The sequence below is a fragment of the Leptosomus discolor genome, chromosome 1 (genome assembly GCF_034619465.1).
Source record: "Leptosomus discolor isolate bLepDis1 chromosome 1, bLepDis1.hap2, whole genome shotgun sequence".
NCBI lineage: Eukaryota > Metazoa > Chordata > Aves > Leptosomiformes > Leptosomidae > Leptosomus > Leptosomus discolor.
Genome location: NC_141391.1, coordinates 25,312,303 through 25,331,820, shown reverse-complemented (window position 1 = coordinate 25,331,820; position 19,518 = coordinate 25,312,303). Strand labels below are relative to the sequence as shown.

General features: G+C 41.6%; 1 protein-coding gene across 4 annotated transcripts in view; it reads left to right on the top strand.

Annotated features, from left to right (window-relative positions):
• STARD13 (StAR related lipid transfer domain containing 13) overlaps window positions 1–19,518 on the top strand; it is a 259,540-nt gene that overhangs the window by 132,157 nt on the left and 107,865 nt on the right. Inside the window, exon 1 of one of the 4 annotated variants that reach the window (XM_086481876.1) lies at window positions 4,124–4,292. The exons of the other annotated variants lie outside the window; for them this stretch is intronic. Coding sequence (XP_086338002.1) covers window positions 4,124–4,292 — 169 coding nt within the window. Of the gene's footprint in view, window positions 1–4,123; window positions 4,293–19,518 lie in introns of those variants that run through there. 4 annotated transcript variants of the gene reach the window in all.

Sequence of the window (19,518 nt, the reverse complement as noted above, 5' to 3'; positions counted from 1 at the left end):
CACAGTTAATTAGGAGGGGTTCATTATAAGACGTGAGTAAGCGGCCCTGTTATACATATATGTATGGGAATACAAGTGGAAAAGTGCTGCTCATCTCAATTTACCCTCAACTACCCTTCTGCCTATAGCATTGCCTGATGCCTGCATGAGTAATACTCTAAGGTCAAGATGGTGTGTAGAAACTCACACTGTTGTTTTGATCAGAAAAGCTGGTTGTAGTGGATAGTTTGTTATCAGATATATTTTAGCATTTCTAGAATACATCGTGCTGTTCTCTCCAGATGATTACGGCACCCAGCTCTCAGTGAAATGGAAGCAGATCTCAAGTACTGCCTGTGATACTTCGGTATATATGGGTAGCCCTGGGGCGTTTTTTTCCTGCAAATAGTTTACTCTTTCTCTCTCACATCAAATGCAATGTCAGGGAGAGAAGGTGGCAGAGAGACATAAAAATCAATGCACAGAAAATGAAGTGTTGCAGTTCTGCCTATGAATGCACACAGAGAAGAGTAAGCATCCTTGAGCTGACTCGGTCAATTACGCGCAGGTGTCAGTAGTGCTGTGCTATGTCGGTAGTGCTGTGCTGTATTAATAAGCCTTTAAGTAAAGATTCCTGATCTTCCAGAAAATTTCAGCATCCATCAAATCACCAAATGCCATGTCACATGTGACACTTAGGTGTTACACTACAAATGTAAGTGTGGACATTTCTGATTCAGATAAAAAATCACTAATTTCAGCTGTGGTTTTGTGAAAGAATCTCCATTCCTGCATGGATTAGTTGCAATATGAGAGCATGGGGCTGTGTTTCCATCTCATGGACTGTGCTGCTGTCGTGACAGGTAGCGATTTCAGGTGTGTGCTGGAGCTCCCCTGCAGCCTTTGTAAAATGCACAGCGACGCTTTTATTTTGAAGTGCTTCTATGAGATACATTAGCATGTAGTTCAATTTTGCTCTATTAACTATTCCAGAAACAGTCTGTAGACTGAAACTGAAATATTAATTAGCGCTCTTATATAACAGCTTAGGCTTCTGTAGTACTTTTTTTCTGAAACATTGAGGGCCAAACGGGTTTTCTCATTTGAGTGGCGCATTTTTGAAAATAAACAGTGAGTGTCAAGGCAGCCACCGAACGAGGAGACAGTCATTTTAAAAATATGCAATGAGGACTACTTCTTTCCTCCACCATGCACAACTTCAAGCACAGAAGCTTTCAAATGAGCGCCGCAAGACCAGCTAACTCTTGTTGTTTCTTGTTTTATTTGACTACTATGCAAATGTTGGACCAGAGCCAAAGAATTCAGCCTCAGCAGAGGCAGCGCTCGGCAGCACTGCGCCGAGCCTGGAGCAGCCCACCAGCTCTGAGATTGTGTTTTGGCCCTTGTGTCCAGGAGGAAGGGAAAGTCATTGTCCTGCAATGGAGGCTCCTCATTCTGCCCTTTGTGACCGCTGAGATGTGCTGCTGGGGAAGCTGGAAGGGCAGCTCTGCCCTGTTGTTTACCCTCTGGCAGGGATGTGGGAAGGACGGGCAGCCACAGGGGCACTGGGGCTGGTGCTTTGCTCTCCGTTACAAGCATATAACTGGGCCTGTTCAGCCCTTAATGGACTTGTTCCCTAGTCAATGCCTTACTCAGGCTCTTGCCTTGGTTTTTGTTTCTTTGGCCTGGCTTTTGAAGCATTAAATTTCTATTAAAATGCTTCCTAGTCTTTGGGAATATTGCAAGGAAGAATGCAGAATCCCATTAGCTGAAAAAGTCAGTGCATTTTCCAACAGAAAAAGAAATCCCTATGAAAATTTAAATAGAGTGCTATGAAATGTCAATAATTGCTTTTTCCACTAGCAATAGCATTTTATAAGTAGAATTAGATTAAAGGACTGTAGATTAATCAAATAAGAATTTCCCCATGTGGTGATAATGTCTCTTTGGATAAATACTGTGCACAGCATTGGCACTTGGGAGTCTCTAGGATATTTATTCTTCAACAGCAGCTGAGTGACTGACACATTGACTTGGCAAGCTGAAGTGGGAATGGAAACCATACCTTCCCTGCTGCTCAGGCTCTCTCCACTCACACCTGTACAGCAGTCCTGCCTGTCTGCTTTGCACAGCAAGGCAGGGAGGAGACAGGTTATTCCCATTCCCTGGCTGCCAGTGACCAGCCCTGTCTGCTAGTGGTGCCACCTCTTTTGAGTTAAGTTTGAAGTCCTTGCTGGGAGTCTCAGAGACAGCCACGCCTGGAGCAAAAAACAGCGAGTACAGGACTTGTGGGTGCTGTGGATGGTAATAACAGGTAATGGAGACTTTCAGTCTGGAGCATTAATTTTAAATTTCTAGTACCTGGAATTATGTTTCTAAATTTTACGGGACTGCAAAAGTCCCACGTCAATTAGGAATAAAGTTCGTAAGGTGTAATGGGAACAGATTGCATCACAGTAAAACCCTGCCCTAAGGCGTTTGCAGAGAGCGAAATTTTTGTGAATAATTGTGAATGAGACAACTGTCCTTTTCCCTCTCACACTTAGGTGGCTACCTGTGCCCTTGCGAACTAGCCTGACCTGTCCTTTGCAAGCAGGCAGGTCCCAGGCAGTGCCACCCCACGTCCCTGCCCTGGTGGGCAGCCTCATCCAGGCTGGGGGTGGGAGGAGAGCTCCGTTGTATGAAGGCACGTCGTGACATATTGTTGGCCTCAAAGCTGGAGAACAGGACACAAACAGTAATGTCACCACAGGTAGATGTCCAAGTGGAGTCTGGGGAGGTCAGGATCCCCCATGGGTTGGGATGGGGGTTGAGCCTCTTTTGCCTGGGGCTGGCTGCCACTCCAGCAGCGCTGTTGGCTCCCTGTCCCTCCAGCTTGACACTGGCCTTATGGGAAGGGACACAGATTTGGGAGGTGCCAGCACGGTTCCTGAGCTGTGCAGGATCCGTGCTGACTGGCCACCCTGCTGCCCCACCTCTGCCTTCCCCAGCCCTGCTGCCTGCACATGGGTTTTGGCAGGAGCCCATTCAGCGGGGTGGGTGGAAGAGCCTTCTGAATCGCTGTCATTTCCAGTTTTGTGATACTGTGAAGGTGATCTCCAGCGCTGTGAAATTGCTTCTGCTGGGCCAGCAGTGCTCTTATCAGAAATTGTCTTGGATCACAAAACTCCCTGGCGGGAGCTCTGCTCCCTTAGAGATCAATTCATGCTAGGGGTGTATTAAACCAAAATATTGATATTTTAAAATATAACGGAAAATTATGTGACAGGCATACTAGGAGGGCATTTTTGGTATATTTTTACTCAGATTTGCGACCTGCTTCCATTTGATTAACTAAAGAAATGGCATGTTTTGCAAACTCAGTGGTTGATATGTAAGAATGAATGAAAACAGATGCCCCTCTGTCTGCTAAAAAAACCAAAAGATGTTATAGTGAGGAATGTGAAGAACAGAGAATCTCTCCATCCCCTTCTCCTCTTCCAGGATGTGACCAGGTCTCGGTAACACTAATATTAGGGACTCCTGCATTTTGTTTACTGCCGAGTGCCTGCTGCTAGGCGTTGTTGATTTTTGTTTCATCCCGAGGGCCTCATTTGTTCCAGCGCTCCTTGTACCATGCGGTTTTGGGGATTCAGACAGCCCTTCCGTAAACGGACTTTTTCTTGGCAAACAGGGGTATGATTTTTAGAACACTAGTGAGGGCATCTTCTCCAGAGATGAGTCAACAGCTGGGCGGTGTGGCGCACAGGAGGAAAAGGTTTTCTGCAGCCCGGTGTACTCCAAAACAGGCATTCCCGAGTGTCTTCAGCTTTTTCTTTGCTTTCGGACGCGGCCCGGTGCAGCCCCTCCGTGCTGGGTGAGCTCTGTCCGCCCGGGGGGCTGCCGGGGCTGCCGGCGCTGGGGCAGGCTGGCTGTCCCGCTCTGGCAGGCTGCACTTCCACAGGCTGGACTCGGAGCGATTGGCCCGTGCGGATCATGTGGGAGAAGCAGGAATCCTGAGTTGTAGCTTTTGGCACTCCTTTTTCTTTTAAAGCGCTTGCTCTTTTCAGCTCCCTAGGGCTTGTTGCCTCCCTCCTTTCATTACGCTGATTATAATCTGGAGTAGCCACAGCGGAGACCAACGAGTGATTTTAAAGGAGCAGAGATGTTTAAGCAGGTGCCCAGGACTTCAGGTACTGGCTGTTATTACCTAAACTCGGTGTCACCTGAGGGCCAGGAGATGTACTTGCGATTCGATCAAACCGCCAGGCGCCCTCCCTACAGGACGAGCAGGATTCTCGCCCGTCACCAGCTACTGACGAAAATTCAGCAAGGTGAGTTACTGGAAGTGCTCCTTAGCCTGGCGTTGGCACAGGGTCTGCAGGTCCCCTCTTTTGTAGGAGAACAGGTTTTAATGCCTCATATTTCAGGCTCTTTTCTGTCTCTATTCTGAACTAACCTGGCTAGAGTCAGAGTTTGAAATAGTTGTTCATACCTTTCTGTTTCTACACATGCACACATACACCGATCACCAAGAGACAACACTAGTGCATGATTAGCTATTTAACTAAATTATCTTTTAATCATAAACTATGCGGTAGCTTAAGTGCTGAAGTTCGTCTTTTCCAACTGGCAGAGCAGTTACTGGTAGCAGCACATCTGCTCTGATTGCTACAGGTAAGACATGCCTGTAGTAAAGCACAGAGAGGGAACGGATGATCATTCAGTTAAAAACAAAGCAGAAGTCCAGAGTGGCTGGAAAAGGCAGCTGGGATAACATCCTTTGGAATCAAGCATGTGTAACTGTCAGAGGATTAGAAAACTTGTCACATGTCCTTAAAAATAATTGCTGACTTGGCTTTCTGCAGCTGCTTATGCGATTACGTAGGCAGTCATTGCAGATGTATTGATTTTGTTTTTCTGAATATATGTCTACGGCACTAAAGCTAAATGCGAATTGGCTTCAGTACAAATCCTTTGGCCTGTGTGTGCAATTTAAAATCATCTTCAGAATCGTTAATGCAAAGATTAAAAAAATAAAAACCAACTGTATGGATTTTTCCAGATTAAAAAGCAAACACTGCATAGTTTTGTATTTATAATAGTATTGCATAGCATCTTGTTTCCAAGAATACCAGTTTCCAAAGTGAATGTGGTCCTACATGCAGACATAGAGTATGTCATGTCTTTGTCAGGAAAAAAAAAAATAAAAAGGTGAAGATAGCAGTTACTTTCTTGACAGCTGCAAAAAGATGTTTGATTCTGATAACCAGGGACAGGCATAGAGTTAACGCCATTTACTGTCATATCTGGCAAATATCACAGAAATCGGTGTGAGCTTCTGACCAGCAGCAGTTAAATGGAGTGGCTGTTTCTGTGTGTTGCTTTCCAGTAAGATTCTTTATATACATGGCTGTCAGATTCTGGCAGAAGTACAGGGGTATAGTGATGAAACTTTTATTGAGTTTGTAAAGAAAACAATACATAATTCTTTGGCCAGCTTTTAAAAAAGATGAAAAAGATAGTTTCTGTGGCAATTAGGAAAATGCAGTTGTTTGCAAGGCAGTCTCAGGAACTGGTCATGTTTGAAGGATACTGGTCCTCACTGCAGCTCTGATTTCAGGAAGGATATTATGTCATTTTGTGTACCCAGTGTACAGCCTGGACTGAATGGAAAGAAAGGGTAATTTATTTCTCTCCAGGTTTATTTGAAAATATTTTAGGTGCAGTGCTAGTACCAACTTTATTTTCAAGCAGCAGCTGCAGATGAGGTGGGTTAACACATCTCCTCTATCTGTCACACAGTGCTGTTTAACCCATAACCCATCAGCTGTCCAGGACAGCCAGGGCTGCCAAACCCACCCAGCAGCGCCGAGGCTTTTGAGAGGCTGCGTGGTGGGACAGGGAGGAGCTTCCAAGTTGTAACTTTTCTTCCTGCAGCTTGTTGCGTGGATGGTCAGCCTGTGATGAATGCTCTCTGCTCCCCTGCCACAGCTTTCCAGCCTGTCCTGCACAGAGCTGTGGGAAATGATATTTGTGTAGCGCCTTGGTGATGTGCTATATGTTACAGTTCAGTATATGAAATGTTTGTGTATTTCGGATCACTAAGAACACATTGTTGCTTGCTTCACTTCTTTTTTTGATGGAAAACGGGACAGAGTCAACTGTTGGTTAAGTGTCGGTTCATTAGCGATAATGAAATTCTGTGTGCACATAGATGCTGATGTCCCTGTATGAGCTGGTGTGTAGGAATTCATAGGCAAGGACACATTTTTTCTGCAATGCCTCAAGTAATGACTAATCATTTTGATACAAATAGCTGTGTTGTCTATACCAAAAAAAGCTATGTCTGGCTAGTATAACTCAGTCTGAAACCTCCAGTTTCCACTCTGGATGAAAACCCTAGACCCATCAGTCACTGACAAGACTTTCACCTGGTTTTGCTGGGTCAGCATGTCACTTTCTGCGCTTGCCTTGTTTAGACTGTAAGCAGTGTAAGTGTGCTGCAGTCAGTCCCAGTGCCAGTCCCAGAGGGTACTGGAAGAGTACTGTAATATGAGTGGAGGTATCAGCCTGTCCCTTTAGAGGCGAGTGAGTTTCACCCCATTGGCAAGTGGGATTTGTTACCCATGGAGTGCCACGGAGCAACTTCTCAAGCATGTATTGAAAAGTAAATCAGGTGATGCAAGATGACAACCAAAACTTGCTTTCAGTCACCCAATCGAGTAAAGAGTGTAAATCATTATTTTGTCCTTGAATTTGTTTGTCCTTGAATTTTAGGGCCGTTAAGACAATGTATTTGAACCCTGCTACCCCAATTCTTGTGTTAGCACCTCCCCATGTAATAATTTGAATTCTAGCATATGTTTAGAAAAACATCCAACCTGCATTTTAGTATCACTGGAACAGTGAATCCTGCCTGGTTAATTGCTTTGCTGAAAACAGATCTGCCACATGTTTAAGTGCTAAGCTGCCTTGGGGCTTGTTTGAATACCTGCTCTCTACTTCTTGTGCAGCTATTTTTCAGTTGCTGGTTTTCAGACTGGAGGCATCCACAGTAGGAAACACTTAAGTTTTTACATTGGGGATATCTTTCCATAGTGAAAGGAATGACTTACAAAATCACAACATATCCAGTTCACAATGTATAAAGCAGAAAAAGTTTCTGTTCCAGGACAGGAACCTGCTTCACTAATGCAGTGTAATACAAAGTGTTGCATATACTGCTATCTTTTCAGTCGTTAGCTGCATGTACTGTCCTAAATGATGCTACATTACTCTATCATATTGTGCAATACAGCTTTTCTTCCTCCTTTAAAAACACATTTGCTGAAGAAGCTTTCCTTTGTATTTTCCTTTGGTGTTAGTTAAAAATAAACTAAATGAATCATTAGAGGAATTATGCTATTTAATCATTTCTAAAAAGAAAACCACCACAAGGGAAATGAAAGGAACTAGACTGTTATTTTAATCAGATCATACTTTGAAAGTCCTAAATATTTGGTTTATGTACACCACCAACTCCTTGAGGCAGAATTATGTGGTGGCCTGTGAATGTGAGTAGTAATTATCTGTCTGATATTAAATTGGTATTTTCAAAATGTGATCTTTTGATGATTCCCTTTCCCCCGTTAGTTTCCATGCTGAAGGGGACACACACCTCAGCATAAAGGAACAGGGTGTAGCATGCTTCGTCTGATGTATTTATTCAAACTGTGTAAGCAGTAACTGTATGAGAATTCATTAATGATTACTCATGTTCTCTTTAAATAGATAAGGTTGTGACTTTCAAGAAATTATATTCCATGAGTCACAAAGTTATTTCTTTCACAGTACATGGCTAAATTCAGTGCAGAACAGAAAATATAAAAAATAGCTGTAGGTAAAAAGTAATGAAGAATTAAGGCTGTACTCTGAAAATGTTAAATTGAAATTAATGACTGTGCAGCACAAGTAGAGTATAAGTCAAGGTGAATGAAGCCACTTCTGCCCCAGCGCAGACATTGCTGGTAAAGAAATGTCCCCATTCATTTTCAGTTGAATTTGATTCTTGGACTGCACTTTCAGTAAGAAAATAATATGAAGGAACAAATGAAAATAAGACAAATTCCTATTGTCAGTAAGTAAATTCCTGCCCACAAAGAATAAGCTCTATGATTTGTCTCAGTTTATGTCCACAGGCAAGAGCAGTTGAAGAGAATTGTTCAATGGAGCGATCACAAGCAGACTTTTAACTTTTCAAGGCAAACTCTCCATTCAACGCTCAGCAGACGTTTTATACTCTTATATGTTGCAAGTTCAGTTTTGATCTTTTATGAGCAGTTACCTCTGTGTCACCTGCATTTGTCTGGTTTGGGCAAGTGTGAGAGATACAAACAAATGCAATTCTCTGTCTATAGTCTTCCCTTTGGATCTAGGTCAACATGTTTAGTTCTTCTCTTTTCTAAGCATAAATACAGTTTGTGGAAAATGTTACAGAGGGGTCGAATGACTTACAAAAAACCTGTGCATTTTAGGTGACTTCAAATTTCAATTGTTAATGTAAAACAAGCTGTAATATACTCCCATGCTCAAAAGGAGAACTTGGAAATCATGTAAGTGAAAACATTGCACTCATAGCCTGCATTGAAAAAGCCCAGATCACTTTCTGGATATGCACACAGGATGGAGTACCTGTCCATCCCTGGAGATGGGAAACGGCATACAATTATATAATTAAAGACTGTGGTTTTGTTCAGACATACAAAGAGGACGAAATACGGTTCTTCAGGCAACCTGAACCATAGCATTTCCCACATTCTGGATGCTGGCCACTTTACCTACACATCTTTAAACCTCATTGTCTGATCCCAGGAAAGTAAAAGATTAACCAACAAGATTCATCCTTGGTGGTCATGATACAAACACGCCCACTTAGTTCATCTATGACCAGTGCCAGTGACCTACTGCCTCTGGAGCTTGTGGGGTAACTCATGGCAGTAGCAGTTTTCAATTCAATTCAACCCCTGGTGCCGCAGCTTGTGGTCGCCTTCTGTCTGCGCTCCAGCCCAGGCACGCAGGACAGGACAGGTCTTGGGCTGGGTTGCCCTGGGGCACCAGGAGGAACATCCTCGGCTGCAGAGCTGCTTTGCTGGCCCTCAGCTGGGTTGGGTAAACAATATCAAGTGTTGACTAAGTCTGTGAAAACTGTGTTTCTTACAGTATCTGAAGGTCCATTAGAAGCATCACATGAAGCTTCTTCACCATCATCTTTCCTTCCTTACACACTCTCTTTCCTGAAGTCTTTACCCCTAGACCTGGAGAAACTGGAGTTTTCAATTAAATTGTAGGATTTCTTTAAAAATAATTTTTTTCTGAACTTGTACTCTGAAATCGTTGAAGTATTTGCGTGAAACTTTCACACAAAATGTGTGAACATCCTGAGCGGTATTTATAAACTCAAAGTACACTGGGGTGTGTTTATAAAAAAGAAAATAAATAAATGAAATAATAGTGTGAAAGATTGCACTCCAGCTAAAGTTTAAAGAAGTTGTGCTTCATAGACATTTGAAGGGAGAAACCTTCACTGGAGCCACTACCTGGCAAACAGGTTCAGAAGCTGAAATTATCAAGAAATACCTGTGTGGTACTGGAGATCAGTCAATGGCGATGGTGGTTCCTTCTGGCCTTATTACTTCACAGCCACTGAGTGTCGGTGACACGTCGGCTGACACATACGGGTTGGACACCAAGAAGTAAATCTTGGCTCTTCTTTTAAGTTATGGGGTTTCTGCTCTTGATTTCACTGAAAGCAGAATTTCAGCCAAGGTGAAACGTTTTGAAGTTGTTTGTGGTGAAATGAACCGCTGTAGTTGTGCTATATATCTTCTGCATTGTCACTGATAAGCGTTTTAATTTTCCTATTAACCCTATTGTATAATTAGAGCCAGTAAATTTAAAAGACATTTAAGCCAATAAATGCAAGATATATGGTCAATAAGTGAATCAGCAGAGTAATAATAATTGTATTCTTTTTAAGTTTAAATTTAGAAGAAGTGATAAGTCAATGGGGTATATAAAATGCTACGGAACAGAAGTAAAAGCTACAAAAATAGGTTCAGAGAATCTGTACATAGCACTTTGTTACTGAGAGACTCTCATATCTGTATCTATACATAAATCCCTAAAAATAAAGTGCAGCATTTGTACCATGAGCACTGTAAGTGTTAATTAAAAAAAATCCGCAGTTTTAGGTTCCAGCCAGATCCTATTTTTCTCTCTAGGCAGTAGATCCTTGTGGACTTTTTTTTCATTTTGATTCAAATGCGATCGATGAAGTCATTGATAGCATCTTAGCCGTAGTCACTGTTTTTATCTTACTTGTATCATACAATATTCTCAAACTTTTAGTTGCACTTAAACAGTTATATGAGCTGTTTCGTATAGGGCATCACAGATACTTAGATTAGTGCTTAAGTCTCTAATGGAAGGGACTGAGAAAACAGGTCCCTTGTAGTTAGGTTGTTAGGTTATTAAACAATTGTCCGTAGTTAAGTGTGTTACACCTTGTAATAGCTGCTTTCAAGGGTAAAATGCTGAATTATATGGCCTGTGGGATGGATGCGGTATATGCTAGTTGTGTCATTTCTTGTTTATACTTATTTTACAGGTTTTTGAATGTGGGCAAGTCAGTAAACCCGCATCTTCATGCCTTGTAAAATTCTCATGTGTTGTACTTTTTGCTTAAAAACCTGTGGAGTTTCCCCTTTCAGGTTCAGTTCAACGGGTCATCTGAGCTTACTAGAGCAAATCATCACAACCCTAATTGCACACCATAATGTAGTGGGGGAGAGGAGGGCTTGAGCACCTTGAGCCGGACTATTTAGAAGCTATTGAAGAGCAGACAGCGTGATTCAGAGAACTTGTGAGCGTTGTAGCTTAGCTGAAAAGAATATGCATGACTCAGTCTGAAAACATCTTGTGGCTTTTTGTCTCTCATCTGTTACAGGGCTGAGGAGGTTAATTCTGCTAGGAGAAGAAAATCACTCCATAGCACTTCAGACTACAAGGGGTTTTAACTAACAGACACCTGCAGATGAGCAAAAGTTTCTGTCCTTATGATAAGTTAGGCAAACTCAGAGAAATAACTTAGATTAAAATATGGGCTGCGCAGAACGTCTTCAGTAAATACCATCTGCCAAGCTGCCTTGCTGGAACATACCAGACATTTTGCTTTCCACTCAAAGTCCTTTGCCAAAGAAGGACTCAGCCCTGCAACTTACTCAGATGAATCTTCCTCACTACTAAAGGAGCAAAATAATAAATCCTAATAATGTCAACTGGTATTGTTTTAATGAGCTAGATATTACAGGCCTTTGGCAATAGTTGTGCTCCCTTTTAATAGGATCATGGTTGAAGGAAGGTCTATTTGTGTGAAAAATTTTTCAGATTTTGGAAGCAAAATCTGTGTATATTTATTGTTGTCTCCCTCATTTAGTCCTGATGGCCTAAAGGGTATCTGACTTTTTTCTGCCTTAGTGTATCACTAGTGTCTTTCATGTTTTGTTTGTTTTATTGGTTGTGCTGTGCTTATTTCTAATTCTTCATCACTTGAGTGGTTTACGAGTATGGAAAAAAGCAGTAAGTTCAAAGTGGAATCTCTAACTTAATTCTAGCTTTTATCCTCTTAAGTCACAAACACGTACCCGCCAGCATCCCCCACCCCCAAACCTGCCATTTTCTGGGAGATTTCTCAGCTTCCTTCTTGAAATCACATTTTCAGGAAAATATGACACCCTCTCATTAAGGAAAGGCATTTCCTTAAAGGCTGTGGTACAGCTTTTACTGCCAAATGTGTCCAGAAGCGAGGATGATGGTACAACTTTTACTCTTCTCTAACACTTCTCTACAAGAAGCTGCTGCTTCTGCAACATCCCCCCCCACACACATTCTGAATCCTCTGGTTTATGTCTAGATCTCTGACAAGTCTTTGCCATTCCTTACTACATGCATCTTTGGGCCACTACTTCAATATGTATTGTCCACATTATCGAGAAGCTCCTGCTTGCAGATGTTAGGTGTTAACACCTCATACTCCTGTGTTCGTACTAATCTTACGGCAGTAAAGTGGCCCTCTGAGTCAGAGCGAGCGTGTCTGTACTGCTAAATAAGGCATGGGAGGTGAGCTGGAGTACCCCCTGTTCCACTGACTCCCTGGCTCTGTTTTGGACTCCTCCAGCAAGCTCAACCCAGAGCAAGTTTATAGGAGGGAGGACTGGTCCTAGGTAGAATGGACATGAGCTGAGCAATGCCACTTGACCACAAAATGAGAATCAGGCTTTCATTTAGCAGTGCAAATGTGACCACTCTTGCCGCTGCCACAGAAGATGCAAAATGAGGAGAAACCTTGCTCACAGGTCTAAAGATCTAACATTAATGTAGTATTTACCTGCAAAAAAGGTAAACATTTCTTGCTGTAATACAATTTTTAATGATTGAAGTTTCTGAAGGAAGTACACAAAAGTAAATGTATCCTGTAATGAACTGCCTTTCCATTCCTGCATAAATGCAGAAGTAAATTTTGTTAAAAAGCCAACTACTTAAGTCTTTGTCATTATTTCATACTGTGCAGCAGACAGTTCACATTAGCTAACCACAAGCCCATTCTTCTTCTTTTGATATCAATATCCCAAACTTGTGTAGAATCAGAACCTGCAAAGACTGCTCTAAATAAGTAGATGATATTGCTCGTCCCAATAGCTGCAGCATCATCAAGCATCCTTCCAAAGGACCTAAGATTTGAAAAGGGACCAAAAATGTAAGACAACTCGAGATTTAAGAAGGAAGAAGGTCTCTGTCAACACTTGGATGGCACAAGCATAGCACTTGTGTGAAAGTCACAGTCCTTTTGCATCCTTTTAGCTTCAGGAAGTGGCAGTACGATTAGTTTTTCCTAGGGTCCAACTGGTATGGGAGTGGGAGTCTAGACAGGACAAGACTCCGAGAGCTGTACAATGTGGCTTTTTCATAATACATTTGGCAAACTTGAATGTCCTGTGGTATGAATCTAAGTTTTGTGTCTTTAATTCCTTCTGATGGTGGCAGCTGAATATCTAATCATTTTGTAACTTCAAAGATAATGGCTTTCTCTTCCTGCAAACGTTAATCTGAGGGGGATAATGTAAAATCCAAAAGTTAATGCTTGGCAGAGACGGTGAGGCAGTAAGTCCTTGACTTTTTTTTTTTTTCCTTTTTCTTTTAATTTTTACAGCTATATTTATATGTATTTCTGAGGATTTTTTTCTGTCAGCTTCACTTCATTGAAAGCGTGGCGGTCTGCCTAGGTCTTACCCAGAGTTAAAAGGAGTTTCTTTTCTTTTAAATTCAGCAAGCATTAGGCTATATCTGTTTTAAAATCCCCTTCCAAATTACCAGGCTGATATTCAGAATACTTTGTCCAAAGCTGCTTTATCATTCAAACTGTTGATTCTGCATTAAAACCAGACAGCTCTGCCAAAACCCGAGCCGTTGCAGCAAAAGCTGCATTTCATTCCACTGCCTGAGTGATGTAGCCTGGATCAAGTAATACCAGTGCTGATCTGTGGTCAGGATTGTTACATCTTTGTCCAGTGCTTCATGCCAAAAGCCAGAGCTGTCCTCACCCACCGATGGCCGTTCAGACATCGTGTCAGTGGTGCTACCTAAGGAAATATGTGGCCGCAGTTCTTCTCTGAGATACATCAGGCCATCCCTCCCCAGCAGCTCACAGCCCTGACATACTTGTCGAGGGGCTGCGGGCGGTGGTGGGAGGCGATGGGGTGCCCTTGCATTTTGTCTGTTCAGACCAAGAACGATCTATTCACCAGCAGCTTCTGAAGGAAGGAAAAAATTTCCGGTGACATTTTAATTCTCTTTTATGCAGAGCTATTTTTAGATGGTGCTGCCGCCAGTCATGTCAAACGCTTTGTGTCTTTTGAGTTTTCGCTGAAATGCATAATAAGCATTTCAGCTCCCTGGCGCATAATGGCAGTGTTATTTGCTGGAATTCTTATTATTTCAAGTGGCCTCTTATCTTAAGATCAATTCATTAGTTCTGGCCTCTGAAGTTTAAGAGGAAACAATTGCAGTTGCTATAAAAAGATCTAAATTAAATTTTTTTTTAGTAATACTTACTTTCTCTAGTATCAGGGTCTGAAAGTCGGTTTTAAGAATGGCAAAGCAGATGATCCATATTTCAAGGCTGTAATTTGGCTTCTGACATCCACAGCTGAGTTGTTAAGCTGAGTGACAGAACTGGACTATTGTTGACGGAAATTTAGTACCTTTTCCTTTATTTGGATTATCTTTTCGGTCTGAGAGTGGAAACTGCTTTGCACCTCAGATGCTCACGGAAAGCCAACAGCAATAAGAGCTGCGAGGAGGGGTTCCTTACATTCCCGTTAGCCCTGTTGCACACTGCTACCTCCCACAATCACAGTAGTCCAGGGGCTACTCCTGACACACAGGGGGTGGCCCAAAGCCCAGCGTGTGTCCCAAAACCCATCCAAGAAGTACTGTCATGGCTCCGTCTCTGCTGGCAGCCAAGCTTGCTGGGGGTTGGAGCTCAGGTGCATGGACATGAGCCATCAGGTGGACATGTATGAGAGCAGACTAAGATCATGTTGGCTGATTGGACTATGGTGTAGAAGTTGAGCAGCCAGAGTTTGCCTGGTTTTATCTGTCTGTCTGTCTATCTCTTTAGATAGATATTTTTATAGATATTTGTATATATATTTATATAATTTTATAAGTCTAAAAATCAGATTTCTGAGGGTACTAGGCACTTTAAGTACAAAGATTTAAACAGTTCACTGTTGCTGGAAGTTGCAATGACTCAGGATTTTCTCATTTGCCCAGTACACAGGGAGCTCTGCTCAATACCAGACCCAGCAATCCACTCTCGTCTTTCTGCAGAATATCCTGTCAGCTCTTAGAGCTGTGAAACAAATACAAATCTATAGTCATTTAACTGATTTATATAGAAATTAAGATTTCAAAAAGTATAGAAATCAATAGTTTTGCCCCATGCAACTATCGTTTTACCATCCTGCTTTGCTTTATTCTGACAGTACTCCTGTCTGCATTTCTGTGGCACTGGGGGAGCTGGTCTCCAGAAGGCTTCATTCATTAGCTCTCTGGTAGCCTGCAGTTAGGACCACTGGCCAGGGTTGCTCAAGGCATCCTCGTCTGGACTGGCTCTACAAACAGCAGCCTGCAAAACGTATGATATGGAAAAAAGAGTGCATGTTACTTTATCATAGCCCTGGTTTGGGAATGTTTACTGATTCCTTAACAATAATGGTATTTTGGACTAGTCATGCCCTAACATCAGAGGCTTTGATTCAAACCAGTTATTTTTTTATAACTAACAGGTTATTCGAGAAACCATTCGCTTATTTGACTTTAACCAAGTAATTATGTGCTCATCAGAAATAGCTCAGACATTTGAAGTTGTATTGTTCTAGAAAGTTATGTTTTGGACCACTTTGTAGAACCGTTTCCTTAGTTAAGGATAATGCTACATTGCTGTTGGACTCTCAGTGGGCAATAGGGCCTAAAATTGTAGACACAGGAAGACAGTCTTCACCAGCCACTGTGTATGGAGTTACGTGAGAACTAGAGGAAGACTGTGATTTAAAACACTGGAAATATCCCATCTTAAGGCTTTAATGAAGGCCAGTATAAAACTACTGGCATTTTCATTGTACCTCTACAGAGCCATTTACTCCCCACGCTGGCAGGGCTTTTTATAGCTTTGTGGTGCCTGCTGACTGATTCTGAGAGCAGAAAGTTTTTCAAAACACACTGCTCCCGACAAAGAGAGACTGTAGCTTTTAAAATACAAGCTGAATACGGATTAAAAAGAATTTTAAGGATAAGGATGCAAGTAGTTGCGTGTATGTTTTCTTGTTCAGCAAAACATTTCTGTTACTACAAAGCTTTCTTCCTCCTGAGCTCCTGAAGCTGACAGTTATCAATTTTCTGGTCTAAACTATTGCCGTATAGTTTGTTTTGTAGATAACATATGAAAAACTGAAGTCATAGAATAGTTGTCTTTAGTGAATGTTCAGTAGAGATGGCCACAGTCCTTTTAAAGTGAATCAAAAATACGCCACCCATTTTTTAAAAATATTGCTTATTGACTATGTGGTAGCTGGAAAACTATAGCAAGTTTTAATTATCTTCAGAAAACAAAAAGCTCTTGCCAATGCATGCTGGTTATTATCAGCAGCTGCTGTATGCTGACATACTCTTTCAGCTCATATGAGGCTCAGCTGTCTTAAACAATCATTGTAAAATGTAAAATAGATTTATAGTGATGATCATTTCTTGTTAGATACTTAACTACTGATGTAATTTGTACTGCATTTAGGTTCACATCTTTGCTTAAGGTGTAATAAAATTACGTAAAACTATGATTAATGTTTCATGCTAGAGGTGCAAATAGCATGCAACAGGAATTTAAAATATTGAACTGTGGTGCTTTTTTAACAATTCATTAAAAAGTATCAAATTCCCTGTTGTCCCAGTGTTAGTGTTTGTATAAATGTAAAATTAGACTTTCTGCCTTTGAGTAACAATTACTACAACTTTCACAATGAAAAAGTCACAAATTAATTTGCTAATTTAAACAGAAATCTGTATTCTTTACATGTCATCCTTCTGTTAGCAGAAGTGGACATCTTTATGGTAGCGGCTGTTGTCAAATCAGATGCTGCAATTTTGTTTATTCAGTAATTCAGTAGAGTTTGGGTTTTTAATGACATTAATGTCCTCTTCAGAATCTGACATACCAAGACATATATGCAACATTTATGCTTCAGTGTCCTGAAGAAAGACACATAGATATGGTAGATTCTTTTTTTCAATGTATCTAGAGCCTACGTTTTCTCCAAACTGGAAAATTTGTGATTAACTCGATTTTCTCTTACCTTATATCCTCTATGATCTCTTCTAATTTTGCACTGACAAAGTACAAAAGGTATCAGGCAATCTGTAAAATGTTTTGTTTAGTCATTGGCACCAAGGCAATTTTAGACCTTTTCTTGTTGACATGAGTGATTGACTGACATTTGACAGTTTCTGTTCTGAAGCTTAACCTGGAAGGAAGTGTTATGTTCAGCAGACTGGATGCTTGATATTTTAAGGAGTTCTTCAATATGGATTGAAAATATAGAGAGACTCCATAGCTGTATTGTACTGAAAAGATTATTGACCTTTGGACTTGAGTTTTCACCTGATCTGTTCTTTAATCAAATTAACAATCTACGGAAATACAGTTCAAATTCTATTTTTAAGTAGAACTCAGGTGACATTCACTCCTAGAAAACAGGCGGTGTACCTATGGTTACATACTGTCTTCACACCAGCTATCTAAGGGACATTTTGTTTTACTTTCTCAGAGGCCCAGAGTTCAGGTCCCTGAACAGATCCCAGCAAAGAACATCTCTGTGCTGAAACAAAATAGCTCTAGTTTGCAGACAAGTAATATGTGCAGGAGCGTCACAGTAGCATCACAAAGGGCAAGAAATACACCTGTTTGTAGTCTGGTGTTCACAAATACATGACTGCTGGTTTGATAATAGTCTACTTCAATGAAGCTTATTAAAACCTCCAAAACTTCAATGAACAAGAACATCCCAGGCACTGAGACCAAAACCTTTACAGAATCACAGAATAATTTAGGTTGGAAGAGACATTAGGGGTTCATCTAGTCCGACCCCTGCTTAGAGCAGGGACAGCTATATCAGGTTGCTCGAGGTCTTGTCAGGTTTAGTTCGGATTGATATACTGCAACATCCACAACTTCTCTGGGCAACTTGTGCCAGTATTTAACCACCCTCACAGTGAATTTTCTTTTCCCTTATATCCAATTGGATTTACGATACTGCGACTTGTTTCCATTGCCCTTCATCCTACAGCTATGTACCTCTAAAAAAGAGTATGGCTCCACTTTCCTGTCAAGTAGATGAAGCCAGCAATAAGCTCTCCTAGCCTTAGCCTTTTCTTCTTAAGGTTGAACAAACCCAGCTCTGGCAGTCTTTCCTCCTATGTCAAGTCCTTCAGCCTTTTGACCATCTTGATGACCCTCTGAGGGCTTGCTGTAGTATGCCCATGACTTTCTTGCGCTGGGGAACGCGAAACTGAACAGACTAGTCTCACAAGTGTGGATTACAGAGAAACAATCACTTACCTTGATCTTCTGGCTACATCCTTCCTACCACATTAACCCAGTATGAAGGTGGCCTCCTTGGCCACAAGGGCACATGGCCTACTCACGTTCAATTTGTTGTCCAACAGGACCTTGGAGTTCTTTTCTGCAAGGGCCATCCCTTCCAGTTAGCTCCAGCCTACCTTGTTGCAGAGGGTTATTCCATCCCAGCTGCAGGACTTTACATTTACATTTGTTGAATGGTATAAGATTCTTGTCAGCCAATTTCTCCAGCCTATCAAGATCACTTTGAAGAGCAGCCCTCAAGCATATCAACTTCTCCAGTTCTGTATCATCCACAAACTTGCTGAGTGTACTTTACTCCATCATCCAGGTTGTTGATAAAGACATTAAACAGTTTCAGTCCATTATCAATCCCTGAAGGATGCCACTAGTAACCACCAGCTGGATTTTGTACTGCTGATCACAAACTGTGAGACTAGTGGTCCAGCCAGTTGTCACCCACATTATCTATCGTTCACTTACCTGGTTTGGCTATAAGGATGCTGTGGGAGACCAAGTCAAAGATAAGCCTGCTTCTTCTGTCTCCTTCCGTAACAACCACCAGAGAACAGCCCGCTGGTTATGGTGTAATTAATACCATGTCTATGGATGACACAAGTTCAAGATCTTGCCCACATTCCTATGGCATAAACCATAAAGGTTTACCTTTCTCACTTGTAACTGTTGTCCTCTTCAATTTTGTATAAATTCATAACTATACAGCAGCACAACTAGTTGAACCAGGACCTCCAACTTCACTCATCTGTGCCATAAACACTAAGCTGCAAAGTCAATCTCTGTAGACCTTCCAGTTTTGCAAGGTACTCTGTATTGTATCCATAATTCATTGAGTGAAACTAATCTGCGGTTCCTCGGCAATCTTTAAATAGGAAAATATGATGAAAACAGAAAAATAAATTGACTCTTTAGTTGTGATTTGTGTTGGTAAGCTGTTGATATGTATTCAGTCAAGTCCAATGAATTGATGCCACTTGTATTAAATTGTTTTATATCAGCCTGAGGAGATGCAGATTAGTTTAAGAAAATATGGAGCAAAGGAGAGATACAGGGTGAGATAACAGGGGAGTGGCAGGTCTGTTCCACACTTTGCAGTAATGTTACTTCCCATGTAGAGCATGAGGTGGGGCCATGCCAGCAGAGCAGCTGAAGAAGCCACAAGTGAGATCAAATGTAAGGCAAAGGAGGGGTAAGGAGACACACAAGGTGGGTCACTGCTGTCACTGCTGCAGGAGGTAGAGAATATCCAGGGCTGCTGAATCAGAAGTTGTTTTTCACCCTGACTTCTGAGTCTTATTCTTGCCAGCAGC